This window comes from Typopeltis vanoorti, chromosome 5 (assembly GCF_054136105.1).
Source record: "Typopeltis vanoorti isolate ZY-2024b chromosome 5, IOZ_Tvanoo_1.0, whole genome shotgun sequence".
NCBI lineage: Eukaryota > Metazoa > Arthropoda > Arachnida > Uropygi > Thelyphonidae > Typopeltis > Typopeltis vanoorti.
The window spans coordinates 130,435,283-130,455,462 of NC_143553.1; the positions used below are offsets into that span (position 1 = coordinate 130,435,283).

General features: G+C 36.4%; 1 protein-coding gene and 1 pseudogene across 1 annotated transcript in view; both read right to left on the bottom strand.

The window, feature by feature from the left end:
- Window positions 1-6,273, bottom strand: part of LOC150106813 (WD repeat-containing protein 91) — a 324,316-nt gene extending 318,043 nt beyond the window's left edge. The window contains exon 1 of the mRNA XM_090392727.1: window positions 6,068-6,273. Coding sequence (XP_090248853.1) covers window positions 6,068-6,187 — 120 coding nt within the window. The 5' untranslated portion in view covers window positions 6,188-6,273. The remainder of the gene's footprint in view (window positions 1-6,067) is intronic.
- Window positions 6,274-8,313: 2,040 nt separating this feature from the next.
- LOC150106814 (U2 spliceosomal RNA) lies at window positions 8,314-8,481 on the bottom strand (annotated as a pseudogene).
- Window positions 8,482-20,180: the final 11,699 nt, after the last annotated feature.

Below are 20,180 nucleotides of genomic sequence, written 5' to 3' on the forward strand. Positions count from 1 at the left end.
AGGTCTATGGAATGAACCATATGAGAACAGGTTGAAGATTTGTGGGTTGCAGAAACTAGTTGATAGGCGGAAAAGGGGAGATATGATTGAGACATTCAAATTGCTAAAAGGATTCTATAGGATTAATTCAGATGATATTTTTGAGATCAGGACTGGTGGTGGGAGAACTAGGGGACACCCATGGAAGCTGGGCAAGAACGTGGTTAGCAGGGGTGTTAGAGCTGGGTTCTTTACTTTTAGAGTGGTAAATGAGTGGAATAAGCTGCCAGAGTCTGTTGTGGGTGCTATGACAGTGAGCGAGTTCAAGGCAAGGTATGATAGATACTGTGAGAATGTTGAACAGCTGTGTGAACATGATGTTTAGGGCCTCCCTCGATGAGTCTAAGGACTCCTGGAGTAGCCCGTAGTAATAATAATAATAATAATAATAATAATTATACATGTCTGCAAGGAGATGGATGCACTTTGCATTATGGGAGATACTGAGACAAGGAGTGATGAGAGCTTGGTCCACCTTTACTACGAATTGCCTCAGTCTTGAAGAAACTAAAGGGTGCAAACTTTGTTTGCTTACACTTGGAATAAGGATTAAATTAAATTTATTATACTCTAATCAAGTGGAAAATAGGATAAAGATAAATAAATCCAGACTAATTTAATAATAAGGTGAGACACCTTTTGGCAACTTGTATAGGTTAATATGACTTCTCCTTCGCTTCCACCTTAGTATCACCACCTCTGAGTCTGGATCCCACTGACGAGACCTCAATAAAGGTCAAAACCAGTCTGGGTATTCGCCCTTCCCTTAATGCATAGCATTATACATGTCTGCAAGGAGATGCATTTTGCATTATGGGAGATACTGAGACAAGGAGTGATGAGAGCTTGGTCGTCCACCTTTACTACGAATTGCCTCACGGCAATTCTATTTGGCCACATGGCTCAGATACACTACACTCCTTCCTAACACACTTAAACAACCAACACCCCAGAGTCCAGTTCACCTTAGAAAAAAAAGGTGAAAAACACCCTCCCCTTCCTAGACACTTAATCACTCGCCAGCTTGATGGATCTTTGGTTTCTCTGTTTACAGAAAACCCACTCATACTGGCAGATACATTCACCAGCAATCCCCCCCCCCTCACAACAATATGGGGTTATAAAAACACTATATAACAAGGCAAAATTAATCTGCTCAGATGACAAGGCCCTAACCACTGAACTAAACCATATCCTCAACACTTTCTTAGCCAATGGCTATAACCCCCCAAAAATACTAAAACCAGTAAACCACATGCCCCCTCCCCTCCACAATAAAGATTAAACTAAATCTATCACCATCCCCTACATCCAGGGCACCTCTGAGAAAATAACCAATATCCTCAAAAAATAGCACCTTACTTCTTGTTATAGACCATATAAAAAGTTGGCATCCCTTATCCGCTCTACCAAAGACCAACCACTTCCCCTAGACCTACCTGATGTATACCAGGTCCCGTGCAGCTGCAAATTGTCCTGCTTTGGCCAAACAGGCAGGACAGCAAATATTAGGATTTCAAAACACAAAGATTACATCTGGTTTCACCAGTAGAGCCACTCTGGGCTGGCAGACCATGTCTTAGATACCCAACATAGAATTCGTTGGAAGAAAACTAAAATAATACGCCGCAGCAAGTTTAAGTACGAAAGATTATTCAAGGAATCATCAGCTGCTTTAAAAAACATTCCAAACCTCAACAAATTTGGGTGCATGAAACTACCCCAAATTTGGGAGACTTACATTATGAGAACTTCAGCCCAACGGCCAAGACAACCAAATTAGCCCGCCGGAGGGCACCATTAGGACTTTAGGAACAATATTAGTTTCTTGCCTTCTTCCTCATTTGCTTTTGTTAGTGCCTGCGTGCACATACCATATTTTTATGTTCCTGAAGATTGCAATGACGTTGCCGAAATATAGAAGTTATTCATTAAAGTTGCCTTTAATTAATATACTTTATATGCGTTGTTAATTCCGTAAGCTAATTACCAGTTATGTATGACCAATGTATAATTCAGGAACAAACTTTGTTTGCTTACGCTTGGATAAAGGATTAAGCTAAATTTATTATACTTTAACCAAGTTGGAAATAAACTTCCAACAAATTTATTAGTCAGTTTGACGTCTCTGCCCTCTTTACAGATGTCCCACTGAATGACACAATCCTTTTACAGAACAAATTCCCTTCAGATATCACAGCGCTCTTTGTGCATGTGTTATGCTGGCCTGGCATAATATGTATTATGCCAGCCTGGTTGGCCGAGCGGTTAGCATATCCACTCTCCAGCCGAAAGGCTGAGGGTTCGAATCCTGCTGTGGGCATGGATGTTTGCGATTGTCTGTGGAAATACCAGTTGTGGGCAGTAGATGGCATTGAAGTAGTTAGTGGATTTAGTGGTGGAGACAAAGTGATGTAGAGTAGGTGTTCCTCCCTCGATGAGTCTTCGGACTCCCTGGATGTGTCACGTAATAATAATAATAATTACGTTCTGGTTATTTTGTATGGCAAAACGCTTTCTACCTACAATAAGAAAGACACAGCCATAGGCTCGCCATTATTGCTAACTTTTATATGGAACATTTTGAGCAATATGCTCTAGATGCCTCTATTTTAGAGGAATCTAGAGCATGGCTTAGATACGTTGGTGATGTTTTCACAATCTGGCCCCCATGGCTTTCAGACACTAGACACTTTCCTTAGCCACCTAAACAAACAACACAAACACATACAGTTCACTATTGAGATTGAAAAACAAAAACACATTTCCATTTCTAGATACACTTGTCACGCATCTATCCTCCTTCTGGCAGTCTTTCCTTCACTGTTTGCGGAAATCTACACATACGGGCCAATATATATATATATATACAAACTCCTACTACCACCCGAAACAAAAAAATAGGTGTCATTAATACTCTAAAAAACAGGGCCTTGAAGATCTGCTCCAATGAACAAGTGCTGAAAGACGAATTTAAAGTTATCAGCAATACTTTTCTAAAAAATGGTTACAGTCAAAACACTATTAACAAAATTCTCTACAAGACCTCAACAAAAAACAAAGATAAACCAGACTACAATAACCATTCCTTACATTAAAGGAACATCAGATAAAATAAACAGACTACTACAGAAATACAACCTCAAAGCCACCTTTAAACCTCCTGCAAAATTAAAAAGCTTACTCAACTCATCCAAAGACCCACTCCCTCTGCTGGCCCACCCTGGAGTATACTGCATTTATTGAAACTTGTAATCTATCATATATAGGGGAAACAGAATGCACAATTCCTATCAGACAAAAGGAACATAAACGACACATTAAATATAATAATTATGGTGAAGTTGGCCTTTCTGATCATGCCCTGAACACTTTACAGAGAATTGACTGGGAAAGCACCAGTTGTTTACATCACACCAAAACATGGAATGAAGGCAAATTTAAGGCAGCCTGTGAGATTCTTATCAACCACTCCAATCTAAACAATAATTAAGGGGTTAAAAATCCCAAGCATATGGAAGGCACATATTCTAACCACGGAACCTTTCTTCCTAGGAGCTAACTATAAACAGGACTGTAGATAATCCAGAATCTTAAATCTAATGTAACAATTGTCATGTTAAAAATAGTTTTCTTACAGTAACAATGATGTCCTATCTATATGAAAGAATGTTTCTCCCATGTTATCTTAAACAGAATTTAGCTTTGATGTAGTTTCTAAATATTTAATTAATTTTATCTGTATTTTTTTTTTTTTCACTAGAGGTCATGACCTTAATATGAAGATTGGAATATCAGGAAATTAAAATAGTTATTTATAACACGGTTGTAAAAGTCCATAGTTTCTAAAATGAAAGAAATAAAAATCACCTTGACTACTAGTGGATATAACCAGGCTGCCATTCAAAAAATTTCTAATAGAGATCACCTCAACCAAACTATAATCTGTTGTAAAAAAGTTTCCATACCCTACCTTAAAGGAACATTGGAACAAATAGCACGGGTTCTTCACAAGATACGCAACCTTCAAAGTAGCTCAAAGTGTCTTCTTTTCTATCATGCACGAAAGATAAATTACCACCGCTCTCCTTACCTGACATTTATCTAGTGCTGTCATGACGTTAACTTCATTATTTTGATGAAACTAAAATCGAAAACGATCAGAATTACATTAAATTATTTTAATCTGAAGAGTCCTGCATTGTTTACCATGCCACTGACAGTCTACAGTGTTTTTTTGGAATCAAACCAAGATTCTTCATTGCAATAGATTTAAATTTGATCAACTGCATGCCTGTTTCAAATTTTGGGAAATAATTTGGATTAACTGTTCACATTATTTATTGTTTAGTAATAATGAATAGGTTATATAAGCTGTATGTGAATTATTGTTTACTTTTGAACTCTAATGGAGCATTTTCCTTTAAACTCAGCTGTGACAGGTATGAGCAAGTAAGCACAAGCTAAATGACTCATTCCTTGCAACTTGGGTTTTGAATGTGGTTAACAACCTTCTCTCCTGATGATGTCCAGATAACACTAGGTGAAATACACTGGAGTCAAATATTCTATTATTCTGTCCAAGTTTCATGTGCAAGCCATTAGATAAATACAATAGTATATATATTATATTTATTGATTTTTAACTCTTTAACTCAAAGATGTGCATGGTATAACAGATTCCACTGATGTCAATGGATTATTAATATAAGTCAACTGCCAAAATTACTTACACCTTATCCTACGATTATGGTTCAGAAAGCCAAGGATATACCTGGTGGGCCCGACCTTTTAGGACTACAGATTAATACATCACTATATCAAAAGTAGGAAGGGAAGAAAAAAAACTAGAAATCTTCACGACAATAAAAGGATGAAACTGCAAATAAACAAATGTGCGCAAAAAGAAGCAAAATGTGCAGTGCTAATTTTCTGAATCAAAAGTGGTAAATTACAACCGACTGCAAATTACAGATAAACATCATGCTGTCACTTCCTATAGTTGGGTCATGTTTTGTTGTGTAGATAAGACAAACATACTGGGCTGTAGATCATTACTCCCAGTAGTGAAATACATTGTAGTAAATAATACTCTAAGAGATACTGAGTCAATTTGGTTTGCACAACAAATATTTTTAAGCTTCATTCCTTGTCGGAATGAGACAATGGTTTCATTCTGACAAGGTTCCGATGACGGTCAGACGACGTCCGAAACGGTCCATACCCCGTTAACCCCTGTCCCAGTTTCCACATAAGGATACCCTTCGCCTTTCCCCCCCCCCCACACACACACAAAAAAAAAATGCTGCCCTAAACAAAATAATATATATATTATTAATAGTAACCCGGGTTTCCAAACTTATTTCAAGCGTCAAAACACACACACCCCATGTTCCTTCCCCCCCCCCCCGTTTATAAACAACTTTCAGCAAGATTTTGGAATTGGAAGGCACCATAGAACCAAAAACAAGGTATGTACAAAATTTTTCCACCTCTTTTTATTCTGCCATAATTGCCTTCTATACTCACCCATAATACCCTAAATATATATATACACCCCTTTTTGAGTACTGTTAGCCTGTTAGCCAGTGTATTAAAATAAGGGGCACTCCTAAACAAAAACAGGCTATAATAGTCGTAATTATATTAAAATTATTCTTCATTAAAGAAAGATTAAAAACATACGTTGTGATCAAATTAACGGGATATGATAGAAAGCTGGGGAAAGCGTAAGAGTTTATGAACTAAAATATAAGAAGATTCAAGCACCCACTGAAGAGCTTATTACTACTATAACGAATTCGTCATATAATCTCTGGATTCATTGTGGAACATCGGTTTCAGGAGGGAGGGGAAGAAGTAACCGTAGTACTTCGGAACGAGAGGAGTTATTAAAGCTGGAGGGGTAAAAAAAGTATTTCAACTGAAACAACAAAAAATTATTTAAACGTAAGTCACACGCAGTGATGCGACTTATAAAATGTTGGTAAAAAACAACCTTAAAACACATAATACAACATATTCTTACACGAAAGCCTTTATCTTTATCAACTTTGACTTCGGCATCAAAGGCTTTCAGGGCACCCATGAAACCCCTGTATAACAAATAATCACGAACAAGATCATCACCAAAGTTGATTGCCGCCATTTCTATTAATGTAACACTACTTGCACATTCCAAAACGAATCCAGCTGGCTAAAAGCATTCATCTGTAAATAAAGCACACACGCCTCCAGAATCCATAGTTACAACAGCTCCATCGAGCGATGACAATTAATACTTTTTACTTATTTAAAATAAAGTGCCAATAGGCTTCATTTCGGCGATTTAAACATTATTTAAATTAAGGGGATATTAAATCCCACATTGTTTTAAAACCGAATAAGCAACTCAAAGAGTTTCATGCTGAATATAGTAACTATAAAAGTATAGGGGACTACTAGCGTAAGCTAAAGCACGTAGAACAAACTAGGGCAACTCGCAACAAAGGTGAAGAAAGTTCTGATCGCTATTCTTAGTATTTCACATAATGTAAAACCCATCTCCTAGGAGATGTATGATGTTATACATTATGTTATGGTGGGAGGTTACTACCCAGACCGGTTTCGATCTTTATTGAAATCTCATCAGTGAGTAGCTAGACCAAATATAATATAATACTAAGAGTATAGCGAAAAGAACTTATACACTCTGCTATACGAGTTGTCAAAAGGGTGCACCCATAAATTATTTAAAATAAAGAGCCAATAGGCTTCATTTCGGCGATGTAAACATTATTTAAATTAAGCGGATATTAAATCTCACATGCTGCGAGTTGCCCTAGTTTGTACTACGTGCTTTAGCTTACGCTAGTAGTCGCCGATTCTTTTATAGTTACTATATTCGGCATGAAACTTTTTACTTATTAAGAAAAAAAAAAAAAAAGAGCGAAACGGTTTCGCTTCGGGACAAAATGATACTGGCTCTTTCCTTATTAATTACTTTTACACACCGACCGAGAGTTCATTTAAGAAAAATACACTTCTCTGATGTTAGATTTCTTTAGTATTGAATGGGAGTTTTTGCCTGCAGTGGCGAATTTTCCATGCTTGCTATTTGAGAAAGCAAGCATGGATCAAGCTCATTAATTGAGAAAGAAGTAATATTTATTTATTAATAAATGCATGCATTTATAAGCATTCCATTTAGGCTTTTATTTTTGTAGACAGAAGACGTCTTAAGCTTGCGCGGCAATAATTGAGCTTTGCGTTTTGTATCGAAGGCCGATGCTTGCTCGTCTAGTCAAAGCTACCTTGGCTTGCTCGGTTGTAGGAGCTTTCAGGTCCTCGCTGCAGCACTGTGATTTCATGCGCGCGCATAGCCATTTTCGCTCCCTTCCCATCGCCTTAAACACAAGGCCATACGTAGTCAGAGTAGCTCTAGCCAGTGAGCTTTGGTAGCCTTTACAAATGTGTGTGTTTTGCTTGGGAAAATTAACTTACAACCAACTTTTTATGACGATGTTATTGACCAGTTCATAAAGAAGAACCGTAGGGGTAGAATTTGTGTTCAAGTAGCTAAATTGAAAAAGATAGAATATCATTAGTAAAATAAATGCTGTATTTGTATGATTAAATGTACATAAATTTCAAAATATATAGTTTTAAATGGTCAGTAATTCATTATTCCGCTTCAGTCATACTTCTCACTCTTTCAATGATAACAAGAGCAAGCGTGAATTTCAAGACCAACATTCTCCCCTGTTTGCCTGGTCTCTGAACAGAATCAACCTTTCGCAACAGCTGTCAAGTCGGTGAACCCTTTATCAAATACACTAATAAAAGGCGAATATACGGCCGCTTGGACAGCGCTCGTGGTCTTTTAAGAAGTGAATGAAGTCTTAGGCAAGCAACTTGATGCCTAGGATTGAATTCTTGTATGCTCTCTGGTCAAATTTACGGAGCTTTCATAATTTCTAAAAATATTCGGTTTGAAATAATGTTGGTGTTGCCGTTGACCAATAATTAACTAAAATGAGAACACTACTGTAGTAAACTGGAAATCAAATCAAACACACTTAAGATAGGATGTTTGGTTTCATTTCTCACTTCTTTTTCTTGCTGCTTGAAATTCCCAATAACTGGGGGAGTACTTCTGAGTATTCTTACATCAGGTAATGTGTTTCATCTACTACAGTGTTTTTCGAACTTTACTGACCTCGATAAAAAAGAGACCAATTACACCTCGATCTAGAGCGTGTACACACAATATAAGGTCGAAAAGCGGTAACCAGAGGGGACTGAGGTTGTAGTTATACAATACTAGGAAACTTGCGGCAAAGGTGGAGCAAATCCCAAACACTTCACTGCCTTTCAAACAGCAGTTCTTGTGCCCCGTATAAGATATAAGCTGATAAGAACATATACTACACTCGTATCTTAGCCAAAAGGCAGAGAAGTGAAAGAGAAATATCTGCTCTTGTCAGTTTATGATCTCATACGGGGCACCATCGTCCCCAAAGATATGAAATTTATATTTATAGGCGGAGAATTGCGAATAAATTAATCCGAACACTGATATTTTAAATAAAAAATTTAGCTTCGCAAGAAAATAAGTATAAAAATTAAACTTCGACCTTACCTAATAATTTATATGAACTCCCCTGTTGTCAATAAGATCATTAATTTGCTCAGGCACGGATCTACCAACGTAGAAACACATTTTTCTTATTTCTGCATCTCGAAACCATACTTTTATAATGGATTGTATTAAGTTATCCTTTGTATCACAATTTCATTTTCCAAGTCTCTTTTCCACTGTGTGCCCCAAAATTTTCTGTTAGGTTAATGTCAGAAGAGTTATGTGGCCACTGAAGCAATTGGATGGCTTGATTTTTGAGTAACTCTTTCACTTTTTTTTTTTTTTTTTGAAGTGTGGCATGGAACAAGATCCTGTTGGTAAATGAGTTCTTTTTCTTTCTGGATCTGTGGGACCACTATTTTCTTCAATATTTTTATGAATTGGTCAGGTTTTATCATACTGACAACAGGCAGAAGTGATCCTGGATCATCATGTGTAAAACAACCCAAGAACATCTTTTTAGCTGGGATTTAGGAGCTTGTGAAAGTGGGTGGGAGAAGTTTTCTCAGCAGCTGATTAGCGAACATTGGATACTTTAACAAAGAAATCGTTTTCATCTGAGAAAATGACTTTCCTTCTTCTTAACAGTCCAATCTTGTAACACTTTTGCCCACTGGAGCCTCTTTTTCTGCATAACCTTCTCAATAGTTGTTTCTTCATCGGCCTGTGGACAGTCCTTTCTGCTTCCAACAATCTTCGACGGACTGCCATGTCAGAAACATTACTTCCACTAGATGCCAACAATGTCTACAGCAGACAATCTTGGATTTATTTTCCTTTTCCTAAATAGTAACCGATCTTGAGTAAGTGCAGTTTTCCTTTTTCGCCCACATTTTCCTTTTCTGTACTTGTTTCCTTAAACCCCTTTTTAAATCGCATTAAACAGCACCTAAACCAAAACCACACTCATTGGTATTTTATCTTTAAGTTATGGAAAAAGAGTGCTGAGAAAAAATATATAATTTTGAACAATTTCTTTGAGATATATTTATTTTATAGCTCACCAAAATGGTAAATCCAAATCAAAATCAGAAATGAATTTGATCGCTACTGTATAATCAAAAACCACCCAAGAGCTGTTTAAAGCAAATATTGCTTCCATTTCCAAAATCCCTGCTCATTCTCTTGATCGTAATGACTCTTACTAAGAGTTTTTACGGATATTCATTGAAGTAGCTTAGAAGATTTTAGATAGAAAATGTTGTATCAATATCGGAGGAGATTAGACTAAATCGGAATATTCGAAATTATCTGAATGGTGAAATTATCAGTGTAATTATCTGAATTGACAGACAAATAGACAGGAAAAAAATAGATAACGCATGCAAAAAAAACTTAGTAGTCATCTAGAGCAGCGTTTCCCAAAATATATTTCGTGGAAGACCAGTTTTCCGTGAAAAATTATCAAATTTAATATGAGCCTAGAGTGGTTTTAAATGCTGTGACAAGTTCAAACATGTTCAAACCGCGGGTGGCTAAATTAAGGCCAGCGCGCATTGGCCTTAACTCAGCCACCCGCGGTTGTCGACACCTCCGAGCACGAGTGAAGTACTGAGGTATCAATTCTAGGAAACGTGCGGTCATAAGCAAGGTCAATGCGATCCGATAGGGCCCAAGACGTCTGTAGTGTGCGCTGTAACCCATTTTTGTGATGCGATACAGCCTGCTGCAACGATGGTGTGTCCTTAGTTTTACATTGAATACGAGACTGATGATACTCGACTCTAACCAAAGTGTTCCGTTAAAATTTAGGATTTGTGAAGTGTTCAGTAGTAGGAAAAGTTTGAGAAACGCTGATCTAGAGAATACAGAGAAACTGAAGATAACGTTCGAAAAAAAAAATAATAACCACATAGCAGCATATCAAATAATAAAGAAAATAACAAAGTCATTTATTCGCAACAGTTGAATAACTGAGGATGACGATAAAAATAAATACTACTGATGATGGAAGAATATTGAAAAGATGTATAATTATTCAATAATTATATAATCATTGATTCAAAGCAACTGGTTATCAATGATTATTCAAATAAACTATTCAAATTAGAGAATGGTTTGAACCAACAAAAGTTAAAGAGAATTGTCCCAGTGATAACAGTGATTAGAGAATAAGCACAAATAAAGAACTATTTTATGGTCAAAGAGAGACGAACGAGCCTACGTAGCTCAGTCAGTATAGACGAAGCCCTTTAGTTGGAAAGACCCGTTTCGATTCCCGTCAGTTACTTGAGGAACCTTTATCCATGCCGACTTAACTCGGTAAGCAGACGATACGCTGAAGTGAGCAGAAAAATAAAATAAAAACATTTTAATATTAGCGTTATATTGTAAGAAATACTGTGAATTTTAATAACATTTAGCAAAAACTGCAAGTTGTTTTTCGCTGTGTCATATACAGCTGTCAGAATCACTAAACGAGCATGTCGCTCTCCCGGAGCGTTCTGTTACGGTTTCTTTTTTAGATGCAGCGCGCATTCGTCAGTTAGAACGTGATGCGCGAAGGTATATCCGGCTTAACCTCCATTACAAAGCGAGATATGGGCCTTGTTTGTGTGACAGACCTTACGCGTGAATGTGTAATTCACGCGTAATGTACAGTGAATGTATAATTCATTCACAGTGTTGAAAGTAGATTCAACATTTAATCTAAACCTATACAAATCAGAGAAAAATTTATGTCACTACTACTTCATCATTAAGAATTGAATGCAAATCCATACAATGTTTTGGTAATTTGATTAAATTGCCTATTTTAATTAAATTAAAGGCAAAACTCCAATTTTGTTCATAAGTTTTTATTTGCTCAAATCGTTAGCTTGGTGCCCGGTCATCCTTCTCCTTAATCCGACATTGCTGATACTAGATTCGCTTAGATATAATATAGGAGAAGTTTTAGGTTCTTTTGTGGAAATGTATGATAATATTCAATAGTACAAAATTGACGACAATAGTACAAAATGTGAAGCAAAAACATTAGCTTTGAAAATTAAATATTATTGATTTTTGTTTACACTTATAATCTGGTTTGAATTTTATGCTGGATCAATGTAGTAAGTAAAATGGCCTGGTTGGCCGAGTGGTTAGCATATCCGTTCTCCAGCCAAAAGCTGCGAGATTCTGACCCGTTGCTTAGAATTCTGCAGTGGGCATGGATGTTTATGATTGTCTGTGAAAATACTACTGGTAGTAGTGGCCAGAAGATGACATTGGTGTAGATGATGATGGTAGTTGCGGTTCGCTTTATGGTAGATTGAGTGGTGGAAATGGAGAGTTGTGGAGTGGGTGCCCTCTCTCGATGAGTCTTTGGACTCCATGGAAGTGTCACGTAATAAAAAAAAATCAAAACACAAATTTAAGTGAAACTATAAATGCGTTAAATAATGTAATCGACTTTACTGAAGAATTTATAACAAGCTAATGCCTTTTATTTCCTTATAGGGGTAGGCAAGAGCCTGTGTAGCTCAGTAGAAGTAGCGTTTACACTCTACAGTGCTTGACCGCAGGACGTAAGGTGTTCGAATCTAGTCGCCGACTAGACGAACTTTTTCTAAGCCTTTTCTCGACCGGTTCCAGAGTTACTCGATCTCTGGCATGGGCTAGGGGGTTTTTCCTCCCGGAAACTCGGGTTTTTTCGTCCCATAAACTCAAGAAAATCGACCGTCGAAACAACACTATTTTCATACATTAAATATATCGTGTTAGGGTTAGGGACCACCAGAGGGCGGCACTTACTAGCCGCCTTCTTCACTGCACGCCGATTAATTAGTGATAGCCTTGGGCCAGCTATTCTGATTGGCTACCAGTGGTGATTGAATTGCTCACTCAGTCTCCAAAAGATAGGGCTTAAAATCGGCCTCGCCTACTCCCTATACGCGAACAAAAAGGCGTTAGCTGATTTTTTTTTTTTTTTACAGGAGTAGGCGAGGCTTTTAAACCCTATCTATTCTTTTGGAGCTCAGTGGGCAGTTCACTCGCCACCGGTAGCCAATCAGAGCTAGCTGGCCCATGTCTATCACTAATTATAAGCAGCCACCACTGATGAAGAGACTGGCAAACAAGTGCTGCCATCTCTTGGTACCTAACCCTAAGAGAATGTGTTATTGTCTGAAATAATTTGGGTACTGTGGTCGATTTTCTTGAGCTTACGGGACGAAAAACCCAAGTTTCTGGGTGAAAAAATCTGCTTGCCCATGTCAGAGTTCGACTAGCTCGAGAACAGGCTTAGAAAAAGTTTATCCAGTCGGCTACTAGACTTGAACCTAAGTCTAATTTCGAGCGTCCAGAAGACGCAAGCACCCCTTCCACTGAGCTACACATGCCACCATTATATATTTTTTTCAAACTTTATTATTTATATATAATATTTATAATACATTACATGAACATAATGAACATAATAATAATAATAATAATAATAATAATAATAATAATAATAATAATAATAATAATTATTATTATTATTATTATTATTATTATTATTATTATTATTATTATTATTATTATTATTATTATTATTATTATTCTTTGCAACATATATTATTATAATATTAATGGTGATGATTATTGCAGATTTTTTTCTATTTTACACTATATATATATAATAGCGATAGGTAGTATTTCTGTACCGTGTTTGAATAAAAACTTTAGTTTAATATAATTAAAATCTACATTCGACTTTTCGACCTTTATGTCAAGGTCATCTTCTGGAGCATACAACTATACACAGGAAACAAGCTATACTACAATCAAACTGGTTTGTTAAAGACACTGACCAACCGCTACAACAATTGTTGGCCTGACCTCTGGTGAAAAAAATTAAAATAAAAATAAAAAATTTTCAAAAAATTATACATCAATGCTAGAGTCCTATTATTTGTGTTGTTTACTATATACATATATTCACATCATTCCAGCCAGTTGGTATGGAATAGTTTCTAATACTAGCAAAGGATTGGCTAGAGTCCTGACTTATGCTGTATCTTTCATATTAGGTAGGCTGAATGTGTGCCATCCAGATCCTTGGAATTTTCATGCCATATTTGTTGTTGATATTTGGGTGGTTTATCAGAATTTCGCAGGATTCTTTAAATTAGATTTTTATAATTAGAATGTAGATTTTAGTTATATTAAACTAAAGTTTTTATTCAAACACGGTAGTTGTCTCCATAATTTACTAAAATGCATTCAGATCACCGTGTAAGCCTAAAAGAAAAGTAGTATTTCTTTATATAGTAAGTTTTGGAATAACAATTTTTTTTCTATTATAATCATACAGGGTATTTGAATGCCCGTGTAGCTCAGTGGAAGTGGTGCTTGCGTCCTCTGTGCTTGGTCGCTCGAAGTTAGACTTAAGTTCAAGTCTAGTTGCCGACTGGAGGAACTTTTTCTAAGCCTTTCTTCGACTGGTTCCCGAGATAATCGATCTCTGGCAGAGGCAAGGCGTTTTTCTCCCAGAAACTCTGGTTTTTCGTCCTGTAAACTCAAGAAAATCGACCGTAGTATTCACATTATTTCAGACAGTAACATATCTTGTTAGGGGTTAGGCACCAAGAAATGGCAGCACTTGTTTGCCAGCCTCTTCATCAGTGGCTGCTATAATTAGTGATAGACATGGGCCAGCTATCTCTGATTGGCTACCGGTGGAGATTGAACTGCCTACTCAGCAGTGGCGGCCCATACATACGCACTGTGACACTGCAGCATCCCCAAGGAAAAAATGAAAAATTTAAATTTTGTTTGTGTTTATAAATAATAACGATGCTTACAACATGTATATAAATTCAATACAACATGTTAATGTCTACAGATTATGCTTTGACATTGATTGAATTATTAATAATTGGAATTGTTCAATTATTTTCAGTATCCTTATGCACCTTATTTCGGTGAGATATGAAACGTTTATTATTGGTGTGTGTGTGTGTGTGTGCATGGTGAACTATTTTTTGTCAATATTATTTTATTTTGTTAAAATAACATGTAATTATTTATGTATTATAGACATAAGGCTGAGTTATGACGAGTGTCACTGTTGAAAATATGAAAGAATTATATGTTTTCAATTATCGTTACATGAAACAAATGCATTGCGATCTAACGCCGATATTCGTTTGCGCTTGTCATTGCTATTGATACGAAACTTTTATTATTGGTGTTTGTTCGTGGAGAGGATGAAATATTTTTAATAAAGGCAATTTTTAATATGTACATTTATTTATTAATAAATTCGTTGCTGATTAGAATTTTTTTTTTGTATATGTAGAACCCCCACTTGAAATTTTCACCAACCACCACTGCCAATCAGTCTCCAAAAGCTAGATTGGGTATAAAGGCCTCACCTACTCCCTATAAGGGAATAAAAGGCATTAGCTGATTTATTTATTTATTATGTACGATTAAGACATATTACATTTTCTGCTGTGTACAAAATTTTATAGTTCCTTATCTCTTTTTAATATTTTTCTTAATATAAATACACATAATTTTTTTCATATCCGTATCATCTTTTATTATTATACACTGTATTGACATATACATAACAACAATTTGCTGTCTATGATTATGAGGATTCGTTGAATGAGGCGGGATAATCCCACCTACTTCGAAGCTAGGGTTATCTTTTATGAAGAGAGTGAGATTATCCTTCACTATTTTTGTTGTTTGGTACTGTTTATGAATGGAATGTAGGCGTTGGTTGGTTGGTTTATAGTTTATTTGGCACAAAAACTACGAAGGTCATACTGTGCTATACTAAGGTTACAAGTATACATAAGCAGTTAAAGAAATTTGTAAACAATATGTGTACACAAAAATTAGGTTCCACAAAGCAGCATCTACAAAAAAAAAAAAAAAAATCAGCTAACGCCTTTTTATTCCCGTATATACGGGAGTAGGCGAGGCCATTTAGCCCTATCTAACTTTTGGAGACTGAGTGGGCAATTCAATCTCCACTGGTACCCAATCAGAGATAGATGGCCCAAGGCTATCACTAATTAAGCGGTACGCAGTGAAGAGAGACGGCTCAAATGTGCCGCCATCTCGTGGTCTCTAACCCTAACACAATATATTTAATGTCTGAAATAATGTGGGTTCTACGGTCGATTTTCTTGAGTTTACAGGACGAAAAACCCGAGTTTCCGGGAGGAAAAACCTGCTTGCCCGTGCCAGAGATCGACTAACTCGGGAACCGGTCGAAAAAAGGCTTAGAAAAATTTCCTCTAGTCGCCGACTAGACTCGAAACCAAGACTTCCTTCGTGCGGCCTGGCGCGGTGGTGTGCAAACGCCACATCCACTGAGCTACACAGGCTCTACATAGAAACAGAATTGTTGCAGAGGGCATGGCAATACAAGGTTAAAGGTTACAGTAGTACAAAAATTGTCAACAATGCAAATTAAATAAACAAAATACGGGTACAAGCCTAGGAATGCAGCATCTACATGTAGTTAAAATTATAGCATGTTTATACAGCAAAAAGGAATTATTATACAACATGCATGCATAAATATAAAATTTGGCAATGTGGTATCTACATATAAACAAAATTACAAGAAGGCTACTCAAATATACAAGGTGTCCTGCAGCAATACATAATTAGTAAAAAAAATTAGTAAATAATGTGTATGCACAAATTTTAAGCTGTGCAATGCAATATCTACATATAAACAAAATTACTGAAGCATTTAAGGCAGTACATAGATAGACAACAATATCAGTTAATAAACAAAATGCATGTACAACACTAAGTCAAGCAATGCAAGTAGTAGTATGGACACTAATGACAAGATCAAGATCAAGATAAGATAAGGAATCGTGACGTGATTGGTGTTCATTTGATGACGTCATCGTGTTTGTGACGTCATGAGTTTGGAATGTTTGGAATTTTTCTGGGGACCATCTGTGTGTGTGTGATGTCACGTTGTTTGTTTTGTTCACGTATGGAATTATGGGTAATGGTAGCGATAAGGATTCGTGTCGTGATTGGTGGGGCACTATGAACAAGATCAAGATCAAGATAAGATAAGGAATCGTGTCATAAATGTTTGTAGTTACCAGATGTAGATAAGTGACGTCATTTGTTAGTTGTAAATAAGTGACGTAATTTGTTAGTTGTAAATAAGTGACGTTATTGTTTTGAATGGAAAAGGGAGATATATTAGTGGATAAGGAATCGTGTAGTGATTAGTAGGACACTTCTGACAAGATCAAGATAAGATAAGGAGTCGTAACGTGTATGTGTGTTGTTTTCAGATGAAGATAAGTGACGTTATTGGTTAGTTGTAAATAAGTGAGGTAATTGCTATTTTTAAATAAGTGACGTTATTGTTCCGAAGAGAAAAGGAAGATATTATTTTCGTGTCCTGATTGGTGGGATACTATGAACAAAATAGGGGTAGGGTGAATGGGGAGAAGCGACGTCAGTGTCTTGGATGTGTATTGTTATGAGTTGTAGAAAAGTAAATGGTTTGCGTATGTCATTATGGGTGATGGATAGTGATAAGATAAACTTTGGAATGTTTGGAATTTTTCTGGGGCCCCCTTTCTGTCAGGGACATCACCTGGTATGTTGAGTTCGCATTGAGCATTGTGGGTGATATTTAGAGATAACCAATTGTGACGTATATGTTTGGAAATTTCTGGGGAACATATGTCTCTCTGTGATATCACATGGTGTTTTGGTTTGCCTATGAATTGTGGGCGATATTTTTGAGATAAGATATCTGGGAATTTTAACAGGGTGACAAACATTCGTTATTTTCGCCAGGTTTTGTGTTGGTTGTCTATAGATCGCAATACTAATTTTCCAATACATTTTGGGGTATTTCTTTCCTGTTAAAGGGTGGGAATTCTTACAGTAGAGTCGTGATGGCGGCAGTGATTAGACTTTTCTGAGTAATTTAATTATATTCTGGTGTCCCTCAAATACACTTTTTTTGCTCCGAAGTTATCACTATCAGTTGTAGGTGACATCATTAAAAGATTATTGGCAAATGACAAACTCTTTTTCGAATTAACGTATCTTGTTTATAATGTTTGGGTAATGGTGTTTTTTTAGTTTAGATGAAGAGAAATACCAAACAGCATTTTAAAAAAATAAATTAAAAATAACCGGAGACTTAAAAGCTTACAGTAAATTTTTTGTATGTAGTCTAGAAATTCTGATGATAATATAAATTTACTTACAGTCTTTCCAGAATGGTTCTTCTTAATGCAAATAGATTTCAAACTAGTTGAATTTTTATCCACACCACAACACACAAAAACACAATCCTGAAATGTGATAATACTGCACTCCCCTTTTACAGGAGTTCATAGTATCATCTAGTCCCCCAAATTTTATCCAGGCTTCAAAACCAGTATAGGCTGATGAATCAGACCTATGGCTGGGTCAATATTCCTGACTGTAATCCGTGAGTTCTCAGACCAGTTTACCTGCTTGCAGGATGAAAACACCAGATAAACTGAAAGAAAAAGCCCTGCTGTCCACTCCCAAGACCAGATAACTTGGCTATGGCAGATCCTTAAGCTCCTCACGTCGTTGAAGGGATTCAAACCTAGGACACTCCTTCCCCAGGCATATGGTTGTGAAGAGCAAAGCTACTAGGCTAACCACACAGACATTCTTGGAATTAATTTCACAGTAGTGATGTTTTTTTAAATAATTAAATTAATAGTATTTAGGTATAAAGTTGTGGATTTAAATATCAATTTCTAATCAGAATAACTGAGTAAAAAATTTACTATGGAAAAACACAACAACAAGAGCACACATCTTTGTTCATTTAAGTTTACAAATGCATATTTTATTTTGCTGAAATACTATTTACAAGTATATTCACTGAGAAAAATTCGAAACATGTAATTACCTAAAATATTTCACAATATTTAGTTTATACCCTTAACATTTTCCAAACAGTTCAATGAATAATCAGTTTCTTGGTTCTATTATATCAAAATAGCTGATCATGCAAAAGAGTTTTTAAACCAGTTACCAATGGTGAGTACAGCTTACCGTGGTAACTGGTAAGCTCCGCTTACCATGCTTAACATCTGGAAATGAAAACATGCCTCCCCAAACATTCTATGTATTCTTTTGTCACCAAATATACACAAACAGTTTTTATAAAATATTCATAAGTGTTCCAAAATAAAGAATCTTTATTGAATTGGATAAAATCTTGAAAATCTAATTTTACCATTGATGAATTTAAATGATTAGCGATACTTTTCCCCATGATACGAATAGATGGTAATTCAGTTTCCAAAAATAGTAAATGATTATCAATGTTGTACATTTTTGGTGAAAATCTCTCAGCTTCTTCACAACAATTAGAAAAAACTTTACTTCCATCAGCTTCTGTATCATCAAGTACTAGTTCCCCATCTTGGCATTTCAGAATATAACACTCACCGAGGTCCATTTTGTAGTCAACTCTTCTTTGCAAGTAGACGAGGATATCAGACCACTTCCTGCATAACTTTTTCCAAGTGGTACTGGATAAATACATCACAATGTATGTGTCTTCTAAAATAATAATCGGTTTCCATTCTTTTAGAGCTATGTGAAGAGTTTTGTCTCGTGCTATTTTCCTGAAGAAAGAAAATTTCAATGACTTTTGTGGCTCATTATTTTACTTTACTTTCCTGGATAAAAAACACCACAACACGATACGATAGCTGAACTGGATGAACGAATTGCCGTAACTGCAAAGACACTTGACTCGTTGGTTTTTCCTTATAATACTGTTTACCTGACCCTTAACCCTGACCATTACTTTGAAAATGAAACTTTCATGCAGATGAATCACGGACATGTTTCTACATGCTGTTGTGCTGTTGGATATGATGTTGATGTGAGATTATCCTACTTTGAGACATCATAGGACAAATCTTATCTCTATGGCTCGAAGGGTATTCTATATTATTTGTCCTTATTATGTTAAGTATTTTATCCTCAAAAAGTGTTTTTGATGTTAGAGCATGTGACTAGTTCTCTCACTTATATATCCGAAATTGCTGGGATGGGAAAAAAATAGCATTAGGTGGTAGAATTGAAAAGGTCATCAAGAGGGTGACAGAGGTATTCCCTGCAATGCTCCCCCCTGCCCCTAACTCCATCATCACCCCTTCTCCTCCAGAAGATGTCTTCTCAGGCTAGTGGAGATGAGCAAGCGCATCATTTGCAGATATCTTTTAGTGATATCACCTCCAACTGATACTGATAACTTTATATCATACTAATGAAAAACCCTCCAACTGATACTGATAAATGCAGAGTGAAATAAAAGAAAGAAACCCTTCCCTACAATGCTCTCCCACCCCATACTCTACCCCCTCATTCCTCTCTCCTCCAGAAAATGTCTCCTCAGCCTAGTGGAGATGAGCACGCTCCTCATTTGCGGATACCTTTTAGTGATGTCACTTTCAACTGATGCTGATAACTTTGGAGGAAAAAAGAAACGCGTTTTTTTTCTTCCCCAAAGTTATCCAGTATGGGGTTAGAGTATGGGGGAACATTG